Source organism: Pseudorasbora parva, chromosome 12, assembly GCF_024679245.1.
Source record: "Pseudorasbora parva isolate DD20220531a chromosome 12, ASM2467924v1, whole genome shotgun sequence".
NCBI lineage: Eukaryota > Metazoa > Chordata > Actinopteri > Cypriniformes > Gobionidae > Pseudorasbora > Pseudorasbora parva.
In genome coordinates this window covers 13,977,028-14,002,409 of record NC_090183.1, presented here as the reverse complement: position 1 = coordinate 14,002,409, position 25,382 = coordinate 13,977,028, and the positions used below count along the sequence as shown (strand labels likewise).

Sequence of the window (25,382 nt, the reverse complement as noted above, 5' to 3'; positions counted from 1 at the left end):
TGAACAATACTTCTACAGTGTTTATTAATCTTAATATAAATTCTAACATCTACTAATACATTATTACCATGAAAAGTTGTATTTTTTAACATTAGTTAATGCATTGTGAACTAACATGACTGTAACCAATGTATTGCTCATTGTTAGTTAACAATGTTAGTAATACATTAATGTTAACAAATGAGATCTTATTGTAAAGTTTTATCAGATTAACTTTAGCATAACTATAATGTAAAAATAGGGGAAATGCGTGTGGATCAATAAATATTCAATATTGGCCATTTTGTCTAATATCAACTGAAACCAATAAATGACCAATATTTCAAAGTTCCATCCAATTTTGTCTAAATAAATGTTTAATTAATCAAAAACTAATGTCAAAAAATAGGAGAAATGATTTTGCACAGTTAAATATTCAATATAATAAAAATAATACATCACAAACTAAAATCCGCCGGGTATCATATTGTCTGTAAATGTAAAAATAGTATAAGTATGCTCAGCATGTTTTCAATATCGGCCATTATATCCAATATCAATAAATAGAAGAAGGGGGAAAAAAAAAATAAACGTTATGCTGTTGGAATATTGTGCATCCCTACTAAATTGATCTAAAACTAACCAAACATCCACATACCTGTCTGTTTTGCACCCATCTTTGTCCCTGTCTCATCCATATCTGCAGGCCCAGACTGTAGTTGTTCAGTGTATAACACTTAACCTGTTTGTCTTCAGACCTGCGCAGTCAACCCTTCCGACGGGCTGATGCCCTGAGGCGGAGTGGGAGAAGGAACTTGGAGGTACAGCACCTTAAGCTACGCAACATGGAGCTCTCCACCTGCTAGCTAGCGTTTGAGGACAAGTGGGCCAATGACGCCACTGAAAAAAAGAACAAAAAATAGCACACTTAGGACAATGGAAAGATGTGACGTTGAACACTTCTGCTTACCTGGGATCTGGCATCTCGATTTAATGGACTGTTTTAAATAAAGGAAGCTGGAGAGTTCTGGATTACATGTTATACCTATGCATTCAAACGCTGTGGTTTTTACAAATGGACATTATGAAGGAAGACAAGGTAGTGTGGAATTTTGTTTCACTCTGTTCAACTTTGAGACATTGCGTATTATGTTCAAGAGTGAGCAGAAATTGCGGAAAGACTGGTTTGGCCCACTTTTCATTTCACCTCTAGGTTTAAAACTCCAAGCTAAGCAGCTTTTTCTGAGGGGAAGATTTACAAGATGCACTTTTATTTTTATTTTTAACTATTGAACCTGGATCATTTTAAAACAGAACTTTTGATTTAAAAAAAAAATGAAGAAGGATGAAGGACGAGAAGGAGATTCAAACTTAAGCTGGTCTTGATACTGTAATGCTGTTGAGGAGGATTCTTCTTTACTGACTAAAAAACGTCCATGAAATGTCGAGAAAATGTTTACTACCAAGCATTCACAAGCGGTTTAACATTGTATGTACAAAACATCTCATTTTAATCACAGACTTGCTCTCCTACTTGTTTTTATCTCATGTGACATTTGTGAGCTGTGAAAAAGAGTTTGCTGTTTTTGTTTTGTTTTTTAAAGAAAAGAAAGGACATTTCATTGGACAAAGTCTTTTTTTTAAATGTACAGATATTTTGCTACAAAATTGAGCCTCTTATTTTTTACATTGTTCATCCATTGTGGTGCTGTACATATTGTTGAAACAAACCAACTTGTCCTGCAATATCACTGGAATGGTATTAACTTTTATGTTGTTTAGTATGACAGTATTATTTAATTCGATTGGTGAAGACTGTGACTCAACTTACTCTGTGACCTGAATTGCTCTCTCATCACTATTGTTGCATATGGTAAATGTCTGTGGTTGCACGTAACACTTGGAAGCTTGAACTGACACTAGTGGCACATATAACGTTTTTCTACTTTGATCTCTTTAACTGGAATCAGTGGTTGTGTTGCAAATAAAGCAAAGACACCAGCACCGTTAAAAAAAGGATTCTTGTGGTTTTTCTTGCATCTGGAATGACATGAGAATTCTCAATGATAAATGTGATATCGGAGCTACTTGAAAATAAAATGTGGTGTGGGCAGTGGTAACCTAATGCTGCCACAAGGTGGTAGCAACCCCTTGTGTGCCATTAGTGGCCCCTTGTCGGCCCCAGGTCTGTGAAACGGCCTTTTGTACAATTAAACATGGCCAGATTACAATTACTGATTTATTTAAACAATATCCCATAAATAATGTTTAGCTCTCTTTCAAAAAAGTCCTAATATAAAAATCATGGTTCATGTAAGTAAATGTAGGTTTTCCACTAAAATTAACATTTGCTGTGGTCTGAAATAATTAAAATGCGAATAACACACAATGTCAGTAATATTTTGTGTTATGATATAATATAGTAGATAAACAATACTAAACTCTTAAAAATAAAGGTTTTAAAATTATTTTTTGTGATGCAATTGACATTTTTTGTTTGTTCCACAAAGATTTCAGATATGTTTTTCAAGAATATTGTAAAGTGACGTAAATGTGTAATATGTAAATATTTCTTTAGTTATGTAAAGAACCTTTTTTCATTATAAAGACCATTTTATGGAATGGAGAGTTTCTATGGATGTTAAAGGCTCTCTGCCAAAAAAATAAATTAAAAAAATAAGATATTTTGAATGTAGCCAGTGATGAAATGCGTCATAATACTTGACACTGAAACTTAGATCCTTATTTTCAAATATGTGCTAAGCAATGCTTTCCTTTTCTCTATTTAAAAATGTATGTACATAAAGTACATTTAATAATGCATAGGTGAATCATCTCATGTTCAATTACTTCAGTTCAACAGTTTCACCAGGTCACACTGTCTTCTGGCTAATGGACATCACACAAGGTTGGGGACCAGTCCATGATGCAGAACTAAAGAGGAGAAGGATCAAAGTTGGCAGCTCCTCACGCTACGGAGACCTCCCAACTGCCACTGTCAGAAGCTTTAAGAGTGCTGAAGAAGTGTTCCATAAAAGAAAGAAAAAACTGGAAATGATGCATACAATTAAGTCTAGAGGCAGAATTGACTTGAAATATTAAAAGCTGCTTCCAGCAAAGTTGTTTATCTAAACAAAACACGAGCCAAGAACTCAGAATATGAGCCAGGAATTTTTTATATATCCTTTGCACCATAATTTTAGTAAAAAAAAGAAAAAGATCTTTATCGTCTCAGATAAAGACCTCATTATGGGTTCATGTAAGTTCATCTTTTGGGGGGCTGTACAATTCTGACATCACTGACAGGTTCGTGTGCTGCAAATTAAACTTTTTTTGCAAATATCACCCAACCTTGGAGTCTGGAAGCAATAAAGAAAAACGTAATAGTTTACGCATTCCTAGATTTTATCACCTACCGGTCTGAAACTAATTTTCTGTGCTAAAGATTTACAGTATATGTGATGGGTCATTTTTGAACGACGTTCATTGCATCCAATCGTATGGTCGTATTGCGTGGATCGTCAATCATGATTGGACAATACTACAGTAAAGGCGGTGCTTCCGTATTACGGAAGCACAAACCGCGATGTTTTGAAAACTCTTTACCAGTTGATAAAATAATACACATTTTGTTCATCAAACCCCCATTTAAATGTAAAATATTTATCATTGAACTGCATTAAAAGCATTTAACATGTATTGTATAAATATTATGTAATAAATATTATGAAAAGTGGGATTAAGCCAGTTGCCAGTTTTCCGTGTTGTCTAGGAAACGGAAACGCGCAAAATAACGACGCAGGATGTGACTCACGAGCCAACAATTTCAACTTTAGAAACTTTACTCCTGGTGACCATGCTGCGGTCTTCCAGAGATAAAGATGCCCCGTCTTTAGACATTTATTCTGAAGATGAAGATAATACTGCATTGACAGGAAGAAGAATTACTTTTGTGGAAACAAATGAAGCTTCATATGACAGCAGCGTGAACGGCGGGGCAGCGCCAGGGCGGCTCCCCGTACGGCCGCGGTACTGGAAAGACACACACCTGTGGCCCGCACGTATATTTTCTGTGCTATGCAGCATAGTCATCGTCTCGTTTATCGCTGTGGTGATCTCCTTCTTGTACATCGTATTAAAAGGTATACACTTATAAATCTCATAAGTTATTTCTTGGAATCCTTCTCTTGAAGTTCCAGCATATGAAATTACCAAAGTGGGATATATAGATAATTTGAATAATAATTATCTGATCTGTAGATTTAAGAGCAGAGAGGATAACCACTGAAGATGGATCAGAAGTGAGACTCCTGGGTAGGTTTAAACTGCACCTAGTGTATTGTTACATAATATTAATAAACCGAAATTAGCTGCATGTTGTAAAGCATTGGAAACATTTTTTTTCCTGCAGGTTTTTGGAGTATTTTGGTTCTGTCTTCTGTGGCTGGAGTTCTGTGTTGCAGTTTCTCCTGGACCCTAACCTACTTTGACTCCTTTGAGCCAGGAATGTTTCCTCCAACTCCTCTTTCTTCAGCCAAACTCAAGTGAGCCTGTTTATCTTATTGATTATACAATTATATCACAAAACCATAATCTCTTAAGCACAATCATACACAGTGCCATTTTCCTTTGTTATAAATCCTTCAGTTGCCAATATATGGATAGAAAACAATAGCCTACCATGGTTTTTTTTCAAGACTAAAATAAAATTATATTTTGATATATTAATATAAGGCTATATGGTACATTTTAGGTGCCAATGCCAAATTATTTTTAATTGATATTAGATCTTATATAGTTAGACATTTTGTCAATATATAATAATAATAATAATAATAGATTTTATTTATAATGCACTTTTCATTCCAAAGAATCTCAAAGTGCAACTATTATTTTTTAACAATTATACCGCACCGGCAGTATTTTCACTTTTCCGGTCATGACTAGTTGGTAACGCAGCTCTTTTTATCATATTAGATACATTTAAGTGTGTTTAAAGTGATGTTTTGACGTTACTCTGTGCATTTGATCAGCGGCTGCTGTGACACTTGATGCACACTGCTAAGAGTAAACCATTTCTGCCAAATAAAACTGGAAACCGAGCCTAACGCAGATATGAAGCAATCGACAGGTGACTCCCTCAGACGCTATGCTCAGACGTCCCGGCTCCTTAGTTAAAATAGCAATTTTCTCACAATTTACAAATAGTTGGAAACATTTGGGATATTGTAAGTACACAACTAAACAAAATATATAACACTGACCTAGTGGTTTTTGGATATTTTACTGCAAAAATACTACATAGTGCACCTTTCAGCGAAATGCATTCTGATTAGCTGTCAAAGTTTTTATCAATAATCATATGCATTAAAAATCATTGTTGTTCCTCTTTGCTGTTATCAGTATAGTTGTGGTGTGGACTCTACTATTCTTTTACATTTAGAAGGATTTCTAGACCTATCGCTTTTTCATTATTGTTATAATTATCGTACTTGATGTGAACAGGCCTTTAGGATTTTTTACTGTCTTAGTGGCAAACCGTCAGTTTCAAGAAACACATAATTTCCCTTTTCGAAATACTTCAAGCTGATATTTTATAAATGGCACAAAGTTTGTTACTGTTCAAAAGCAACCAAAAACATTAAAAATGGGGAGATTGGTGTATTTTGTTGTTCTTGTTATGGGAGTTGTTAAAAAACAAAAACAAAGATGAGATTGCAGAACTCAAGGAGAAACACATTGGGTTCAGTGGAGTTGGAATGAACCCTGAACAATATAATTAAGGACAACAATTAAAGTGGTTACCTTCCATTCCCACATCACTGATGTCACAGGTGTGATCAGAGTGGATTATGCTCAAAGACATTTGTCTTTATGACTGGTAATCACGGTTACGAATGCTTCTTGATGTTCTGCTGCTACTCCCATGCCATAACTGATTAAATACCATTCCGGTGGTGCTATTCTCATATTACTGAGACCAGAGAAAATTGTCTCTATGATAATTAAGCCATTTTGGAATGAGCTCTTTCTAGCAAATATTTTAGAGTGAAATCTGGGTCAAGGCAGACTATAATTTCTTTCAAACTAATGAAATCAAATCAAACTTTTTTAGAAATAAAAAGTTCACATTCAACAAGAGAAACTGAAGTGATCCTTTTAGGCTTATAGTCTAGAGACTCGTGGTAGTGAGTTAATTTACAGACTCGGCACCTGCAACAGATCCTGTGGGAACTATTCATTTATTTCAGACAGCCTGATGACTGAGTGTCTCTGGTCAAGTAGCTGTTATTTCATGGCCGGTTCTGTTCAGTGGTGTAATACTCTGAGAGAGTAGAAGAGTTATAGGAACGTTATCAAGCTGTTCCTCTGGTCTGAGGTTATTCACCCATTTTTCCTATTTTGTTTTTAGCTGTCAATGCCTTAGAAGCTTGTCAGCTGGTAAAATAGAAAATTGTTCCTATCACTTTGTGCTTGGTCTACTCCGGGTGAGAGCACAGACTCAGAGGAGAACAGAAAAGCAATTTTCCTGTAATTGCTTTCCATCTTCAGACCTGAATACTTGCACCAAGCGGAACATTCAAAAACTGTCCCAGAATTGGTCTGCAGGGATTTTGTGTGGCTCTGAGCCCCATCAAATATGTCTAAATGTCCTTTACCCCAACTTCTAATGCTCTTGGAGGAGGGGAATTTGCCTGAACTTTTTAGTTGTGCTCTTTCCAAAGGCATTGACTTTTAGTTAGCTGGCATTCTGAAGCGGTACCTTTATATTATTCTTGAAGGGTTAGTTCACCCAAAAATGAAAATTGTCATAATTTACTCATCCTCATGTCATTCCAAACCCATAAGACTTTTGACATCTTGGAAACACAAAAGAAGATATTTTTAAAGAAACCCAAACGATTTCTGTCCCTCTATTAGAAGTCTATACAACTAAAACTTGAGTACATCTTCTCAAGAGTAATGACAATCTTTTATATGACAAATAGATTTAAGTTGTTGACAAATTACAAACAGCGTTTTTTGCACCCTTGAAGGGCAATTCAGGAAGGTGACGTCATTTGTAGGGGTGTTCCAAACGAAAGTGAACAACTGAATCCCTTCACGAAGGGCCCTTTGACAAGTCCATTATAGCGAGAGGAACATGGGATGATCACTTCAAGGAAGTAATTTAACCGTTCAGTCCTAGAAGAATGACTCCCAATCCCTCCTACGCCAATGTTGTTTTTTTGGCCGGAATCTGTCAGTCACAGTAAAACATTCAGTACTGATTACAGCATGCCCATGCCCAGTTGAATAAAAACCCAAAATGTTGTTTTTGTTTAAAACTGCAGTCCGTAGATTTTCCTCTTTGTCACCATCTCTGTTCGAAAACTGCAATTGCAGTTTTTTGCGGAATTATCAATTTTACTTTTGTTCTGACCAACTAAGGGGGGGAAACCATCGCAATAAATCACGATGATTAAATCTGAAGATCATTTATCATATCACGTCAAACCATGCAAATTATACTTTTCAAAGTGTTAATGTTAACATCACGCAATGCATGACTACATTTAATGTCCATTAAGGTTACCAGTAGTTTAGTTTCCATTTCTCTGCAATGTGGAGTAACATTAGAGGTGAACTGCTTCCTCTCAGATCTAGCACAAAATAATTGATGTTTACCATAACGCGCAAAGCAAAACGAGAAAGGCACAACAACAAAAAATCTGTAACAGAAGGAATTATCCAAAAAAGTGTGCTACTGTTACATAGCCTAATTAACCATTGAAATGTTTTACCTGTCCAGCAGGAAAAAAGCGGAAAATTCCCTTCAAAACACGGAGTTCATGCCACCTTTAAAAGCCCTTTTCATCCTTGTTTTCGCATCAGCCTGGTTAAAGTCTCTTCTTTCTGTAGCCTCTCCGAAGTACGAAGACTTTTGCATTTTACAACAGATGAATCGGAAATGGAGCAATATAACCTGCTATCTGGGACACCTTGTACAGATGTGACGCAATGATGCAAAAATATACTTGAAAATTCCTACGGAAATCCACCAGTACCACTGGAATTAAAAACATTATTACAAACTTACTGTTGTAAATCGAGCTACGGTAAACAGATAGTTTTGAACACTGGCTGGTTATGTACTTGCTCAAAAATGTATTTTGAATCATTTTAAACCCCAAAAAGTTATGGACAGCAGCTTTAAGATGGCTTTTAGTTCAAAATAATAACGATGCGCACACATTAAATTCCACCTAAATCATCTATGCAAACACAGGCACGCACACGCGCGTATTAAATGTCTTGCAGTTTATGCCGTTTTCACATCTTCTTTTTGGTTACTTCAGACTGCCCTAAAATGTCTGTATTATATCAAGTGAGGTATCATTTTCCAACAGTAGTTGTTGCAGCATAGCTTTCATGTCTGACTTAATTTTGATGATGATTTTGCAGCTCCTTTCTCTAATATTATTGGTGGTTGGCATTGGCCACCAACTGTTATGGGTTTGGAGCACGTCATTCACTTAACCAGCCACGCCAAAGCAAACCGGAGAGCATAGAGACAGGGCTACTAGAATTGAGTTTTAAAATTAAAACCTATAGTTAATTTATATAAACAGTATATTTGTATAGATGGTATCATAGTGTTATTATGATTCCCGGTCCCGCCCACTCCTGTGACCTGCGAGATTTCCGAAAAAAATGTCAGCCTCCACTAGCCTAGAAATCTAGACGCACCCTAGCGGCAGCAAATCTAATCTGCCCGCGAGTGTCGTCTAGCAACTTTCAATATTCTTCTGAGCTGTAAATGCCAAACTCTGGTCGCGCCAATCACATCGTGTATAGAGTCGGTGGGCGGGGCCATAATGACGACGGCCGAGTTGCTTGCGTGCTTCTAGTAAACACAGAAACTGGCAAACGGCGGTCTTTCGAATCAGCTTTGACCACGACTCTGGAAGACTTGGAGTTAAGCTTTTCTCTGAGAAAAGAACAAAGAACGGCACTGAAGTCATTCTTAAGAAGGGAAGATGTGTTCAGAGTTTTGCCAACCGGATATGGGGAATGTTTACGAGCTCCGTTTCACCTTCGTTGCTCTGGTTGGTTGTAGCGCTATCACGTGCAGAGGGAGTTTGAAAGACAACCGTTTATCCCGCCTCTCGGATTGAGCCCTGTCAATGGTGAGTCTTATCATGCTAAGCCTCTACTCCAAAGTCCCCACTTTAAGGGCTCTGCCCTTCAGAGTGAGTAGGGCATAGGGATCCTCACTTCTGACTGGAATTTGCCTATAAATATTCATCAACACTCATACATATATACACATCATATGGTAACCAAAACACTTGTTTGACCAGGAAGAAAAAAACTCATTGGTTCTTGCATCTCAACCAAGCATGTTGGAGCCTTTGCAAGAAGAGATTTGTTCTTGCTTGTCAAACAAGCAGTGGTGTAAAGTATATGATTAAATGTAATTAGTTACTGTACTTAAGTATATTTTTGGCTACTTTGTAGTTGTACTCAGTTTCAAATATATTAGAAACGTTTAGTTTCTACTTGACTACATTTTTGAACAAGTAAATGTACTTTTTACTCCAATACATTTGTGTTGAGGAATGCAATTACACATTACATGTTGCATGGCACCTAACTTTTTCTGCAACAGTTTGCTATAGAAAAGCGATAACGCCATCTAAGGGCTTGGTACTATGTCTTGTGTGTCTTGTGTGTTTTGCCTTTACTCACCCAAACATGTCAACAAGGCTACTTTACATGAATGCGAGTGCATTAGCAGGGAGTTGATGAATTGCAAGTGTTTGATTTATGAGATGAGTTCATGACTGCAGCCAGTGATAAGGCTGAAACCAGCACATACAGAGCAAGGCTTTGACTATTTATCTTTACTTACCATTATATTATTTAGCCGCTATATTGAAAAGACCTTTTTGAACATTATTTACTTTCTTCTTCTTTTTTACTTGAGCTTAAATGAGACTAGAGAATTTGTAATAGGCTGTTGTGTCAACCTGGATTTATTGCAATTATTTTGATTTTAGGAAAAACATGATTTCTCAATTTCTCAAATCTTACAAATCAATTGTTTCTTATTTTCACTGGTATGTCTCTCAGGTGTCAAGGACATTGCTGAGCCTATATTTACTATTAAAATACTAAAAGTAAAATACTTAAGTACTGTTATATTCAGATACTTTAAGACTTTTACTCAAGTTGTATTGGAATTGGTAACTTGTAATGGAGTCATTTTCGCTGTAAGGAGTCTGTATTTTTACTTGGTTTTCAGGTACTCTTTACACCTCTGCAAACAAGTTCAGTTTAGCATCCCATGTGTCTTCAGAAGACTTGGATTAAACCATTAGATTTATATGAACTTGTTTTACTATCTCTTTATGAACTTTTTGAAGTGTCAACATTTTAGTAGAATGGAATTTTAGTGGAGGGACTGAAAATATCTTCATTTGTGTGTCATAAATAAAAGTGTAATGGGTTTGGAAAGATATGAGGGTGAGTAAATGACTGAATTTTCCATTTTGGGTGAACCAGTGTTGCACGATATACTGGTACTAGAAAAGTATTGCGATACCCTGCTATTACAAACGGTACGATATATAATTTTATTAGTAGGCTATCGGTACTTTAAGGAGGACAGCATGACAAAGAAAGCAACAGAAATATGCGCACATGAGAAAAGAAAGCGTGGCGCGGGAAGTGCTCTAGCCAGACTCTGACCTGAAGCGCGTACACACGCCTTTCAGACAACATGCGATCGCTATTCAGTTCTTTTGCAGATTATTGTTTGGGTTTGAATGGTCAAAAAATATGTAAAAATGCAAGGTCTGGCGTGTATTTAGGTAAACACAGTCGGATACATACATATACATATATAGTAAAGACATATATGTCTTTAGTGAATGTATACAGCTGAGGTTATTAGATCCGTGCAGGTCTTAAGCCAGACCTAATATGTGTGATAAATGTTAATCAAACAACAATTAAAAATAGAAAACCACCACATGCTTGGCTAAATAACTAAAATATGTTTATTATGAATCAGTATAGTTAAATGAAGAGCGTTAGAGTGAAGACCAAGTAGTTTTATATTTGATTATTTAATTTCTTTCTTGACCTGCTGTTAAATAGATCTAATGTAGCTGAAAAATAAAGTACTTTTTTGTCATATTGTTTGTCATTTGCTTTTTTTGCTTATTTTTAAACACAAAGATACAATTAATCTATATTATAATTATAAAATTACATTAAAGATACAATAAATACAATAGATACAAAGATACAATAAATCTATATTATAATTATAAAATTACATTAAAAAAAGTACTTGTCCACGTAAATCCTCTATGCAAACACAGGCACGAAAAACCTACGGACTGCAAAACCAGGGTCAAGTGCTATGGACTGCAAAACATGCTGGCCAAGTGAATTTTTAGTTTCAAAAAATAAAACAATGAATAATAAGGTATATTATCATATTATTCAATTACTTTTTTGACCGTGGTATCGATTTAGTATCTGTATTTTAGTCTGGTATTGTATCAAAGTCATAATTTTGGTATCGTGACAACACTAGGGTGAACTATCTCAACTTCAAACCTCTGTTTTGTATATTAATTCAGGTTGGCAAGGCAAACCTTCGTGACTCTGTCCCCTTTTGTTATATATATCTGAGCTGTTAACAGGAAGTGTGAACCACAGAAAGAATGCCAAAACCAACTCAGTGTGACATCAGAGCACCAAAGCTAGCTTTTTCACTCCATCAAGGCGTATGGCTTCACTTTTCTACCAGTATGGGCACATCAAATCGGAATTTTCCTCAATCCATCTAAATCACGCTTGAATATCTTTGGAGAAAACGGTATATAACTTAAATTTATGATCCATAACTTGAAAATAATCATCAGCTTTTAATAATGGTGCATCCCTAGATAGGATGTTATTTTCCTGTTGCTCCAGAGTAATTAGTAACAAGGCAATTATGGCTCCAAAACTGTGCTTGAGAAAAGAAATGGCATCATGCAGTGCGTAGACTGCCAAGGTTGCATACACCAGTCAAGAAAGTGCATTTGAGATGGAGAATGCTATCAGACAGCACTCTCTATGCATTTTAGATCTTTTTGGAGTTTATCGGAACAGATCTATCATTATTGTCAAAGAGACAGAAGATGAACGTTTCAGTGATACAATGTAATTTGACCCTACTGAACAGGGAAACTTGCATTTAAAGTTTTTGAGCCCCAGAGAGCAGTCACCAGTGACTGAGTCAAGAAAACAATTCCATTAGTAGTGAGGTTTTGGAGCCAATCCTCCTTTAGCAACAAAATAATTACATGAAAATAATATATTACCTTAAATGTGCCCTAGGATGATTTGAAACAATATGTTATATTGTTCTCTGATATCTACATAGAGGGTATGTGGCTTATTTTTCTGTAAAAAGAAACCTGTATACACTCCGGTATCTAAACATGTCCAATCTGGCAACCATATGCACCCAAGCTCTCTCTCGTGCGCGGACGATCTGAAAACACCAATAAACAAGTAAGCTGCATTTTATCAATCTCCATTTAAAGGGATAGTTCACTTTGAAATTAAATTTTGATATGTTTTAGCTTACCTCATGGGCATCCGAGATGTAGGAGTATTTGTTTCCCCAGTAGTTTCAATTTTGATCATTTTAGGTCAAACCGTTCTTGTCTGTGCCTCACATAATGCAGGTCTATGGTCACCACCTCAAAGAGCATACAGAGAAGTCCAAATTAAACAATCCCCCATCGTAAGTACACAATGATGGCGTAAGACACGAAACGAGCGGTTTGTGTGAGAAAACGAACAGTATTTAAATTGTTTTTACACCACAGGAACGGTTGGCTGGAGACTCACAGTATGTGATGTCCATGTACTAACCTCTTATTATCAACATGTCAAGGTTTATTAAATTGTTCATTCTAGGGCACCTTTAAATGTGCAGTCGCATTTACCATTGTTCAATGTAGGTTTCCACAATGGAGAGTTTTGCTTGAGGGCTAAAGGTTCCTCCATGCACATTTGGCATATTCGGTTCACGTTGATCAGATGAATTTGCCAAGTCGACCAACAGAATGCTGCTTGGTTTGAAAATAACTTCTGTGTGAGGTGTGATTTATACCATTGACAAAGTTTTGTAATGTGACCAACAGTGCCGATCCTTGACTTCTGTGGGCCCTAAGCAAAACTTTGTCTGAGTGCCCCTGTCAGTGTGTTGATAACAAGAAAAAAGAATGATCCCCCCTCCCACAACCCCTTAAACCTGTTCTTTTAGTGCAATGTGCACTGTCAACAAACAACAGTGAGTTGAAACGTTCAGTAAATAATACAAATCGAACAAATACAGCAGAAAAGGAAAAAAAACGGAATAATTTAGCCTACTGCTTAGCCTTCTATACAGAAATGGAATAAAGAAAAAATCTCATAGTCTTCACTGTATGAATTAAAGAAACATTCTTATTGGAATATTTCTTAAATAATTATTATCTTCTTAAAGTTACTGATTTTATTCCTTGTTTGTTTAATATTAAATGGTTTATCAGCTGCAGTCACTTTAAGACAAAATGCACAGACCTAATACACTGACACGTTTTTGATTACTTTCCTAGCTCACAGAATAATCCTCCTGTTTACCAAACAAAAGTGCACGATATTTTGGGCTTCTGGTGTGGCAAAAATATGTCAAAATGTCCATCTTGGCGATTTAAACCCATGGTATTTTTGCGTTTAAATCGCCAAGATGGACATTTTGACATATTTTTGCATGTATTTGTCACACCAGAAGCCCAAAATATCGTGTACTTTTGTGTACCATCTGTGGATCTCTTTCGAACGGTAAAAGTTCGCTTTTACATGTGACTTTACCTGATTCGACTGATTTTAACATTACTTATGGTGACAGCGCACTACTTTAAAGGACAGGAACGGAAAGCGGCATCATGTTTTCATAATCGTTCGAAGCAAAAATAAAAAACGATAATGTTTTGTTGACTTGTGTACTTACATTATCACAAATGTTTCCAGCAATGTTTAAATTCTGAGAAATCAGCTATTTTAACCAGTGTGGCAGTGGCCTGTGTCATTTGCGTCGTTACCCTCAGTTTTTTACTTCTTTAGAAGCCATAGAAACAGTTGAAATTTTGTATTGTAAGTAAGGCGGAACGATATGGACAAAATTTCTTACCTTTTTTTTTTATGCCAGATATCTCGATATTGATACAATGTGAAATTGCTACGTGTTCGGTGAAAATCAAGCATTTCTTACATAAGTACTAAAAAAATTAAGTAAACACATTGTGTAAGTAACTTTAATGTTTACTCTATTCTATTCCCAGTTCACCAGCCACTTACTTTTAAGTATTTCGGGGGAAATAGATGAATCCACATGTTGTTAACAAAGAGGTTGTAAATCCAACAGATCCGATTCTCTAATGACTAACTTATTTCAACTTAAGGGAAGGTGGATATTATGCTTAACTATAAAATAAGCATTATAAACACCAACGTAAAATGTCCCATGCTCTCAGTGCCACTCTGCTTCATACCACAGTAACGTTAATAAAACTTAGCTCATCCATGAACGTGATCCCCTCGGATTGCTTTCCACTTGCTGTGAACATTTTCACACTCATTTAAAGCTTCATCAAGCTACTTCTTTATTTTTTTGGATGAGCGTCATCTAGCAGCGAAACGTACATACTGTGCTTTTAAGATAGTACAAGTCATGTTTACATTTAGACAGACAAAATAATACTATCTTTCAGTGCATTATTAAGGCAATATTCTTTTGATTGTAGTGATTGCAATAAAAAGGATTGCAATGTAATGTCAGTGTTGTAAGATTGTTGGCGTCATCTGTAATCTTAGCAAATGAAGTTGGGTACACACTGGCTCTGGTGATACCTCAGAAACTCCTTTATATCTATGGTTAGTAAGTAAACCAAATGACACTGATGTAATAATGAGTTTAGGTTCAGGAAGATGGAGCATTAGTCATACTTCCTCAGTGGTTTACACTCTGCATAAATGAGGAAATATTTGGCAGGTGTGATGAATTGCTGTTAGCCCATCAGACTGTGAATTCAGTTTTATTTCCAGGGACCTTAGTCCTTTTGACATTTATTACTAGGTGCTTTGAGTACACAATGTTGGAGGGGGAGGCATGTGTGTACAGTAGGTATGCTGTGACGAGCTGTTGCCATTTGCAGATTTAATATACTTCGAAAATAACTTCAGTTTGGATTCAACGATCCAGTCATTAGAAGACCTAAGCTTAAAAAGCCTTCAGAGGACACTCAAATGATAATATTGAGTAAAGACCTAAAACTTACTTCCATATTATGGAACAAAATTTGCAGCAGAGCTCTTTGAAGTAGTTTTTCAACTATAATTATTCATGCTGGATGGCACTGAGCTTCTCATTCATTTGAGACGATGAAAAGACAGGGAGCCCCATTTGAAACCAGCTGAAATGTCTCCTCTGCTAACTTTGAGTTTGCAAATGAGTTTAAGGCTTTGCTCCAATTTATGAATCTATAAGTCAGCTTCTGATTGGCTGTTTGGGAGGAACGTTATTGATTGTGTCTGGAGGCTTGGCGATAAAACCCAGGGTCACTCCATCGCCAAGCGAGTTGGTTATCTAATCACACAGCAGTGCTCTGACGATGTCTGTCCTAAACCCAACTTGCACAGCCGGCTCTGAACGCAAACAGGCTATCGACCTGCTAGCAGCCAGATGAGGTGGTATTGACTGACCCCCACAGAACTGTGACTGGGTCTGCTTGTTCCTTCATGCTTGCATAGCTCCAGTTCACCACCACAAAACAGCAGTGGTAGACACACACACCCTGTCCTATTGGAAGTCTCCATGTCAGGTTTCACTGTTGTAACACTGCTCTAGCAATTAGCCTCTTGCATTATCCTCAAATGACTTGGATGATAATAGAAGCTTTCCTCTGTTGTTTCCAGATATGCACACACATATTAGTATAATGCTCTCATCACTTTGTTTCCATAGAAACACAACCTTTGAATCATTGGGTGCATATGGTCACAGTCAGTTGTTTGTGGTTCTGTCTTCAGCAGATAAGCTTTGCATTATCTGCTTTAGTTGTAGGTGAGGTTCAGGGAGTTCTCGACACAACAATTGATTTGCTGAATTAACTGGCTAATAGAAATTAGTTTAGTCTCTTTCAGTTGGATTTTTAGTCGAGTCGTTCCCCGATTAGATCTCACATCCGTAAATTATCTGAATGGATGGCCTTAATTATAATCTGTCCCAAGCTGTTTTTCCAATTGATGTGTTGGGAAATGTCTGGCTCCCTAATGTTCCATGTCAAGGCTGCTGTCTGTGAAGTGAGAAGTGAGAGAAAATATGAGATTGCTATTTGGGTCATTGGGGAGTTTTTAAAAATGCCATGTCTCAGATATATATATATATATATATATATATATATATATATATATATATATATATATATATATATATATATATATACACAGTCTTGTTCAAAATAATAGCAGTACAATGTGACTAACCAGAATAATCAAGGTTTTTAGTATATTTTTTATTGCTACGTGGCAAACAAGTTACCAGTAGGTTCAGTAGATTGTCAGAAAACAAATGAGACCCAGCATTCCTGATATGCACGCTCTTAAGGCTGTGCAATTGGGCAATTGGGCAAAGGGGTGTGTTCAAAAAAATAGCAGTGTCTACCTTTGACTGTACAAACTCAAAACTATTTTGTACAAACATTTTTTTTCTTTCTGGGATTTAGCAATCCTGTGAATCACTAAACTAATATTTAGTTGTATGACCACAGTTTTTTAAAACTGCTTGACATCTGTGTGGCATGGAGTCAACCAACTTGTGGCACCTCTCAGCTGTTATTCCACTCCATGATTCTTTAACAACATTCCACAATTCATTCACATTTCTTGGTTTTGCTTCAGAAACAGCATTTTTGATATCACCCCACAAGTTCTCAATTGGATTAAGGTCTGGAGATTGGGCTGGCCACTCCATAACATTAATTTTGTTGGTTTGGAACCAAGACTTTGCCCGTTTACTAGTGTGTTTTGGGTCATTGTCTTGTTGAAACAACCGTTTCAAGGGCATGTCCTCTTCAGCATAGGGCAACATGACCTCTTCAAGTATTTTAACATATGCAAACTGATCCATGATCCCTGGTATGCGATAAATAGGCCCAACACCAAAGTAGGAGAAACATGCCCATATCATGATGCTTGCAACTCCATGCTTCACTGTCTTCACTGTGTACTGTGGCTTGAATTCAGAGTTTGGGGGTCGTCTCACAAACTGCCTGTGGCCCTTGGACCCAAAAAGAACAATTTTACTCTCATCAGTCCACAAAATGTTCCTCCATTTCTCTTTAGGCCAGTTGATGTGTTCTTTGGCAAATTGTAACCTCTTCTGCACATGCCTTTTTTTTAACAGAGGGACTTTGCGGGGGATTCTTAAAAATAGATTAGCTTCACACAGACGTCTTCTAACTGTCACAGTACTTACAGGTAACTCCAGACTGTCTTTGATCATCCTGGAGGTGATCATTGGCTGAGCCTTTGCCATTCTGGTTATTCTTCTATCCATTTTGATGGTTGTCTTCCGTTTTCTTCCACGTCTCTCTGGTTTTGCTCTCCATTTTAAGGCATTGGAGATCATTTTAGCTGAACAGCCTATCATTTTTTGCACCTCTTTATAGGTTTTCCCCTCTCTAACCAACTTTTTAATCAAAGTACGCTGTTCTTCTGAACAATGTCTTGAACGACCCATTTTCCTCAGCTTTCAAATGCATGTTCAACAAGTGTTGGCTTCATCCTTAAATAGGGGCCACCTGATTCACACCTGTTTCTTCACAAAATTGATGACCTCAGTGATTGAATGCCACACTGCTATTTTTTTGAACACACCCCTTTCAACTAATTCAACTAATTGCCCAATTGCACAGCCTTAAGAGCGTGCACATCATGAATGCTGGGTCTTGTTTGTTTTCTGAGAATCTACTGAACCTACTGGTAACTTGTTTGCCACGTAGCAATAAAAAAATATACGAAAAACCTTGATTATTCTGGTTAGTCACATTGTACTGCTATTATTTTGAACAAGACTGTATATATATATATATATATATATATATATATATATATATATATATATATATATATATATATATATATATATATATATATATATATATATATATATATATATATATATATATATATGTATGTATGCATGTTATTTGAAAATAGTTGTTGTTTTTTTTACAAATATAATGAATAATTTTATTAGAAAAATCATTACTTTTTTGTGGACTCGGACTACATAGCATTTTACTGCCTGAACTAACCTTGCCTTTAGACTTTGTCATAAGTCGTAACATTTTTATTGACCTTGACACGAGGGTCTGCATAAGTAATACTAATACTACTACAAATATTTATTATGATGATGATAATAATAATTCCAGACTTTATTTTTTATGATTATTATTATTATATCAGAACAGTTGTATCACTGACATTTTTGGCTTAATGCCATCCAAACCCACCCCCAAAAAATATCAAATTGCATTTTTTTTTTATTGCGTTCTTGTATTCTTGAACAGAGTAACAAAAAAAAGAACGCCATGTTATTGACCAGATTGGTGCAGGTCTGCACTTCTGAACCTGCTACTCTAAAAACTTAATAATGGCTGTAAATCAGCCATTAAAAGAACTCCTGGGAGTGGTTAACATGGGACATCTGGATGCCTCATAATGGGAATTTTATGGGCCTCTGTCTGCACTTAGTAGAGTAGAGTAATGGCCAGCTGATATGATCAATACCCATCTCCATATTACATACATGGTCTTCAGTTTTGTTTGTTCTGTGTGCTTTTAAACTTCCTGCATTAGTCACACACCTCTGGAGAGTTACAGATTGAGTGGTAAAGTAAAAAGTGGTAGTACATCATGGCTAAACAATTAATCAGATAAATAATTGAGATTATGTTTACAGATGATTTGAGGTCCACTTCTGTAGCTTCAGAGATTTCTATTTTGTGCTTTTAATCACAAAACTACTATTTATTTATATTAAAAAGCTAATTAGGTGCAGTGTTCTTATTGTGTTCAAGTTGTATTGTAAAACACATTTGCTGCTATTAAGGTGAGATGCTGGTAAGGTTATAGGGTCAGGTTTGGTGGTATGGTTAGGTTTAAAGGGTTAAAGAAACTTTTTCAGCAGTTGAGTATTGTTCACAAAATGTGTGAATCGTTACAAAAATTTAAGAGATTGTTTTGGATTCACAACAAACCATGAACATTAATATAATTATCAAAACAGTGTGGATGAAATATTTATCACCGTGTAAACTGCTTTGTTGATTATATTGATTATTTTGTGTGGAGTCCAGACCAATAATGGGTTTGAACTAGGGGTGTAATGGTACACAAATCTGACGGTTCGGTACGTAAATCGATTTTGAAGTCACAGTTCAGTACGATTTCGGTACAGCAGTTTTACAAAATGGCTTTTTATTTATTTTTATTCAACAGTGGTATATATACTGAAGAAAAATGTGTCTGTCCTTAAATTAATTCAATTATAACAAAGTTTCTTAAAGATAATGCTGTAAACTATATAGGGAGTCCTTATTTAGAATACACATAGTAATATTTAAGGTTAACAATAGAGCCCAACTATTAGCCTCAATTCAGTTATTTATTTTAGATATAATCAACACTCATAAGCTTCACATGAGGCAGTTTTTGCATTAACTTCTAAATCTAATTATACTTTTTTTTTTTCTCCAATTCGTTGTTGAAATATAATAATTTATGCACGGCTGTCAAATCATGACAGATTTATTTAAGCATGCATTAAATAAACAAGACATCACTAACAGGTTAAGTAGAATATAGGCTAATGAATATTTAGGTTATTATAGTGCACATGAACTAACAGCTGTGGGATGGACACTGAATGACTTGCCTGAGGTAAATGTGATAGGGACATTGTTATGAAGGTATATTTGGTGCGAAACAACTGAACACGTGCTAGAGTGAAATTTGTGTCTGTAGAGCATATCCACACATGTGTATCAATAAATTTGAAGTCACAGAAAAAAATCTTTTAGGAGTTGTAAACTTGTAGCTTTTTTTCTTTATCTTACAAACACAACACAACAGTTACACCTTCACACATTCTTCACTGCAGAAATCCTATTCTACGAATCACACATGAAGAAACTCATACGCTCACATTTTTGCTACAGTTGCTGCAGTGCATATGGTGCAAAACGCAGTCACACAACCGTATAAAAAATGACAAACAAATTTTGCACATCCGCGAATAAACATATGAATCCATGCAATGAGAGTTGAACACTTGTAGAATATTTGGTCACAAATGCATTACTTTTCTTCAATATTTTTCTTACACAATCACAAGTCCAATGTTTAGAACATGAGTTATTGTTTCGGGAAGTTTTAATCTGAATATAGTGGCAATTTTACCAAACTCATTGAACTAAGCACTGACTGTATTTCTATCCTAGCTATTAAGTCCAAGTTCAAAATAAAACTCTATCTATCTATCTATCTATCTATCTATCTATCTATCTATCTATCTATCTATCTATCTATCTATCTATCTGTCAATCTGTCAATCTGTCAATCTGTCAATCTGTCTATCTGTCTATCTGTCTATCTGTCTATCTGTCTATCTGTCTATCTGTCTATCTGTCTATCTGTCTGTCTGTCTGTCTGTCTGTCTAATCTCTAATCTACCACCACCACGTCCTGTTGGGGCGGGGCTCCGTACAAACGAGCTCTTCTGATTGGCCGAGATTTTCTGCTCTCTGCACAGGGCCTGCCGTTGCCTCTCAGATGCACAAATCACTTTTGCTCCACATTTCTCGGTGAATTTGGTGCAAAAGTGAGACTCGTAGCAGCAGATTCGAGCAGTTGTAGTGATTGGACTTGTGATTGTGTAAGAAAAATATCCAAGAAAAGTAATGCATTTGTGACCAAATATTCTACAAGTGTTCAACTCGCATTGCATGGATTCACATGTTTTATTAAGTGGATATGCAAAATTTGTTCGTGACTTCACATTTTTGATACGGGTGTGTGACTGCGTTTTGCACCATATGCACTGCAGCAACTATAGCAAAAATGTGAGCGTATGAGTTTCTTCATGTGTGATTCGTAGAATAGGATTTCTGCAGTGAAGAATGTGTGAAGGTGTAACTGTTGTGTTGTGTTTGTAAGATAAAGAAAAAAAGCTACAAGTTTACAACTCCTAAAAGATTTTTTTCTGTGACTTCAAATTTATTGATACACGTGTGGATATGCTCTACAGATACAAATTTCACTCTCACTCATGTTCAGTTGTTTTGCACCAAATATACCTTCATACATTGTTCTCAAGCTGTTGTCTTTCCATGGTTGAAACACCGATTGAGCAATTACACAACATATTATACATTTCAGTAAGTTGTAATGTATCCTCAACATAACTTAAGAGATATTAATTCATGTTTATTCTTTAGGAAGGGAGGATTGCGTTCACTTGCGTGCCGCCGTTTGAACTGATGCGTACTATACTTGGATCAGTCACATCACATTAAAGAGCGTCAAAACAGCATTTATCGTTTGAATTTTGTGATTAAATGGACTGAATACCTAATATGTTCGCGTAGTGACTCGGATTGAAGTATGTTCCTTTGTAAAGCCCTCAATTTACTCACTTCAAAGTTATTATTTTATTTCTGGCTTTAGGCGTAAAAAGAAGTTTGAAATCCCTCTGCAGTGCTTTACTGGTAGTGAACATCCTGACGCTGTTGAGATTAGATGAATATGTAAATATCTTTCTTCTCAATGACAAAATAAACAGAACAAGAATGACAACTGTGAGAAAACAGCAGTTAAGAAAGCATCACAGCGATGTGGATATGTTTGCACCAGCTCTGCAAGTCGTTTCATGTTTATAGCACTTTACAAAATAGATTGCTTACATTTCTATTATGTAGAACAGGGCTGTTTTTTTTTAAAGCATTGTACGCATAAGTTAGCTATTTGTCACAATGCTTTTGGAAAGTGCAACCCTGAGCCATCTCTCAAAATGGCTCTGTAACATACCAACCTCGAAGACCTTTTTTAACCTTTTTATTTTTTTTGGGCTGCTGTGCAGGACTGTGCAATTTTATTGTGCAACTTGACTGTTTAGACTCTTGAGGAATAGTTCTCAAATAGTTTTAGTTTTCTAGGCTACATAAAGAATATGCCATGCAGTTGTACAAAACGTGTATTTTAATGTACATTTTATTAAACATCAATTACAATATAAAGGACAATAAACAACTATTATGATTTTTGTTGTAGTCAGGATGTGGACTAATGCCATTTGGATGTTTTGTGTTTTGTTTTTGCAGAAGAATGACCGGACACTCTTTCCACATGGGCTACAGTATGGCAATACTCAATGGAATAGTGGCTGCTCTCACTTTTATATGGTATCTCACCTGATGCACCTCAACTACCGCCCATATGCAGAGACCTCTACTGTCATTTAACTTGCTATTATCAGGAGGCAATTCCAAGTTTAATGGCAGGGGGAACTGTCAAGTAATGTTACTAATATAACTACAGATACTAAGGGAAAGGGAGGGAGGGAGGAGGGAGGGGGGTAAACAAAAACAAACACATTAAAAAGTAGTTTACTTAATTGTATTGCATTTCAATTTTTCATTGAAGTGTCATTAGACACTGAATAAAACAATACATAAACAAAGTACGGTACATTAAGTAGGCTACATAAACTGTTAAAAAAAAAAAAAAAAAAAAAGATGAACGACATGTCTCCACTTTCTTCCACTAGAAAATAAAACCAAAATGTCCATTGACATCTTGCGCTGATGATGTAATTTGGAGCCAGAGTATGTGCAGTAGTGATCCTGAGGTGGAGCCACGGTATCGAGGTCCTGCCCATACTCTAGCTCCTGAAGATTCAGTCACAAGCACAATCATGACGTTACATCCCATTTTAAAGGGTTAGTTCACCCAAAAATGAACTTAATGACTCACCCTAATGTCGTTCCACACCCGTAAGACCTCCGTTCATCTTCGGAACACAGTTTAAGATATTTTATATTTAGTCCGAGAGTGTATCCAAGTGTATGCACACTATACTGTCCATGTCCAGAAAGGGAATAAAAACATCATCAAAGTAGTCCATATGTGACATCAGTTAGTTAGTTAGAATATCTTGAAGGATCCAAAATACATTTTGGTCCAAAAATCACAAAAACTACAACTTTATTCAGCATTGTCTTCTCTTCTGTGTTTGTTTTCAATCCTCAAATAAAGATTAGAACGGTTATGAATCAGCAGATTGTTTCATGATTCAGATCGCCAATGTCACGTGATCTCAGTAGATTGACACGCGATCCGAATGATGAATCAATACGCTGATTCATGACGGTTTGAATCTTTATTTGAGGATTGAAAACAAACACAGAAAAAAAGACTGCTGAATAAAGTCGTCGTTTTTGTTATTTTTGGACCAAAATGTATTTTCGATGCTTCAGGAGATTCCAATTAACTAACTGATGTCACATATGGACTACTTTGATGATGTTTTTATGACCTTTCTGGACATGGACAGTATAGTGTGCAAACACTTTCATTGAAGGAACAAAAAAGGTCTCGGACTAAATATAAATATCTTAAACTGTGTCTGAAGTAGGGATGTTAACCGATGACTGTTTGACCGATGGTTGACCGTATCAACGTTAACCGATCAAAGTTGTCTTTTAAAAAAAAAAAGATCTCTAAATTAGGCTAGTATAGACAGTGGACTAAACGCTACTACAGTAAGCCATCTCATTCCAAAAAAAATTTGTGTGAAGTGAAAAAATCCCTCACACTCAATTTTTCATAACTCGCCTGTTTGTACTTAATAAACCTATAAAAACCTTTGGCGCGAGGTCACAGCGTTTGGGTTTGCGCGCTCACAAGGTTTGCAAAAAGTAAACAGGTTAAAACACTTAAGGTTAGAGCCAGGGCAGACGACAGTATGAAGCCTGCATTCCGCATAAGATGGGCTTACATTTGGAAATATATTATTATCTAAAATTCAGTGGTAACACATAAGGTGTTGATCATCATCTTCTTTATTATTGTTAACACTACCTCGAACTAAGCGGTGTCTCTTCGGAGCTGTCATTTTCTTAAATGAGCCGCGGCAATGTTTCAACCGTTTCAAATTAGCTTCTTACGCTAGACAAATGCCTTTATTTTCAACGCGATCACCTTTTGAAACCAAGTAGCCATTTGTCCTCCAATTACAAACAAGCTCCTCTGCGCCGCGTTTGCTGGACTCATGTTTTGCGCTGTATGGGGATTTTAAAAAAGTGAAGTGAGTGGAAGCGAGGCGGCGGCGCCGGGACAGTGTGTGTGTGAGAGCGGTAGGCAGAGCAGCAGAGAGATCATAGAGAGATGCGACAGAGTTGCAAAATTGCAGGCACGGCTCGTGGCTGTTATTTCAAATAGCGCAGCATATTTTAAACTAATCGGTTAACCGGTTTTAACCGGCTAATGAGGCTCGGTGGTCGGTCAAGAAAATGTTTAGTTTTCACCATCCCTAGTCTGAAGATGAACGGAGGTCTTACGGGTGTGCAACAAAATTAGGGTTGTTTAATGACGGAAATTTAATTTTTGGGTGACTTAAAGGTCCCGTTCTTCACGATTTCATCTTTCAAACTTTAGTTAGTGTGTAATGTTGCTGTTAGAGCATAAATAATACCTGTAAAATTATAAAGCTCAAAGTTCAATGCCAAGCGAGATATTTTATTTAACAGAAGTTAACGGCCGGTTTGGACTACAGCAGGAAGTGCAGGGATGTAATGACGTCACTAGAACCGTTTGTTGACTAACCCTCCGCCCACAAGAACACGCAAAAAAGGGGGTGTGGTCTTGTTGCTCTCCCACGTGGAGAAGAGCACACATTCAGTGCTTGCATCTCCCCGTTATGGTAAGAGGCGGGACCTTTCCGGGCAAAGTGCGCTAAGCTGCTGTCCAATCACAACACGGGAAGCGCTGGCCCAATCAGAACTCGTTACTTATTTCTGAAGGAGGGACTTCATTGAACAAGGAAATCATCAGGCCGTTTTTAGGACAGAGGAAACAGCGCTGTACAGATAAGTAAATTGTGTGAAAAATACTGTGTTTTTACACACGAAACATGAACTCATGTTATATTGCACACTGTAAACATAATCAAAGCTTCGAAAACACTCGAAAACCGGGACCTTTAACCCTTTAATACCAACAAATAAATAACTAAAAGCAAACTT

General features: G+C 36.5%; 2 protein-coding genes across 4 annotated transcripts in view; both read left to right on the top strand.

The window, feature by feature from the left end:
* Positions 1-1,995, top strand: part of fmnl2b (formin-like 2b) — a 42,636-nt gene extending 40,641 nt beyond the window's left edge. For all 3 annotated transcript variants that reach the window (XM_067459275.1, XM_067459274.1, XM_067459276.1), the window contains one exon: positions 736-1,995. In XM_067459275.1, the coding sequence (XP_067315376.1) occupies positions 736-845 (110 nt within the window). In that variant the 3' untranslated portion in view covers positions 846-1,995. The remainder of the gene's footprint in view (positions 1-735) is intronic.
* A 1,760-nt stretch (positions 1,996-3,755) lies between these two features.
* arl6ip6 (ADP-ribosylation factor-like 6 interacting protein 6) lies at positions 3,756-23,247 on the top strand. Its single transcript, XM_067458326.1, has 4 exons — positions 3,756-4,121; positions 4,240-4,293; positions 4,391-4,523; positions 22,461-23,247. Exons 1-4 carry the CDS (start codon positions 3,836-3,838, stop codon positions 22,552-22,554), a joined length of 567 nt encoding a protein of 188 aa, XP_067314427.1. The 5' UTR covers positions 3,756-3,835; the 3' UTR covers positions 22,555-23,247.
* Positions 23,248-25,382: the final 2,135 nt, after the last annotated feature.

Excerpts from the sequence above, each read along its gene's own strand:
- arl6ip6 (XM_067458326.1), top strand. The coding sequence starts at position 3,836 with ATGCTGCGGTCTTCCAGAGATAAAGATGCCCCGTCTTTAGACATTTAT. Across the intron at positions 4,122-4,239 it reads CTTGTACATCGTATTAAAAG|ATTTAAGAGCAGAGAGGATA; the intron begins GTATACACTTAT and ends TCTGATCTGTAG. Across the intron at positions 4,524-22,460 it reads CTTTCTTCAGCCAAACTCAA|AAGAATGACCGGACACTCTT; the intron begins GTGAGCCTGTTT and ends TTGTTTTTGCAG.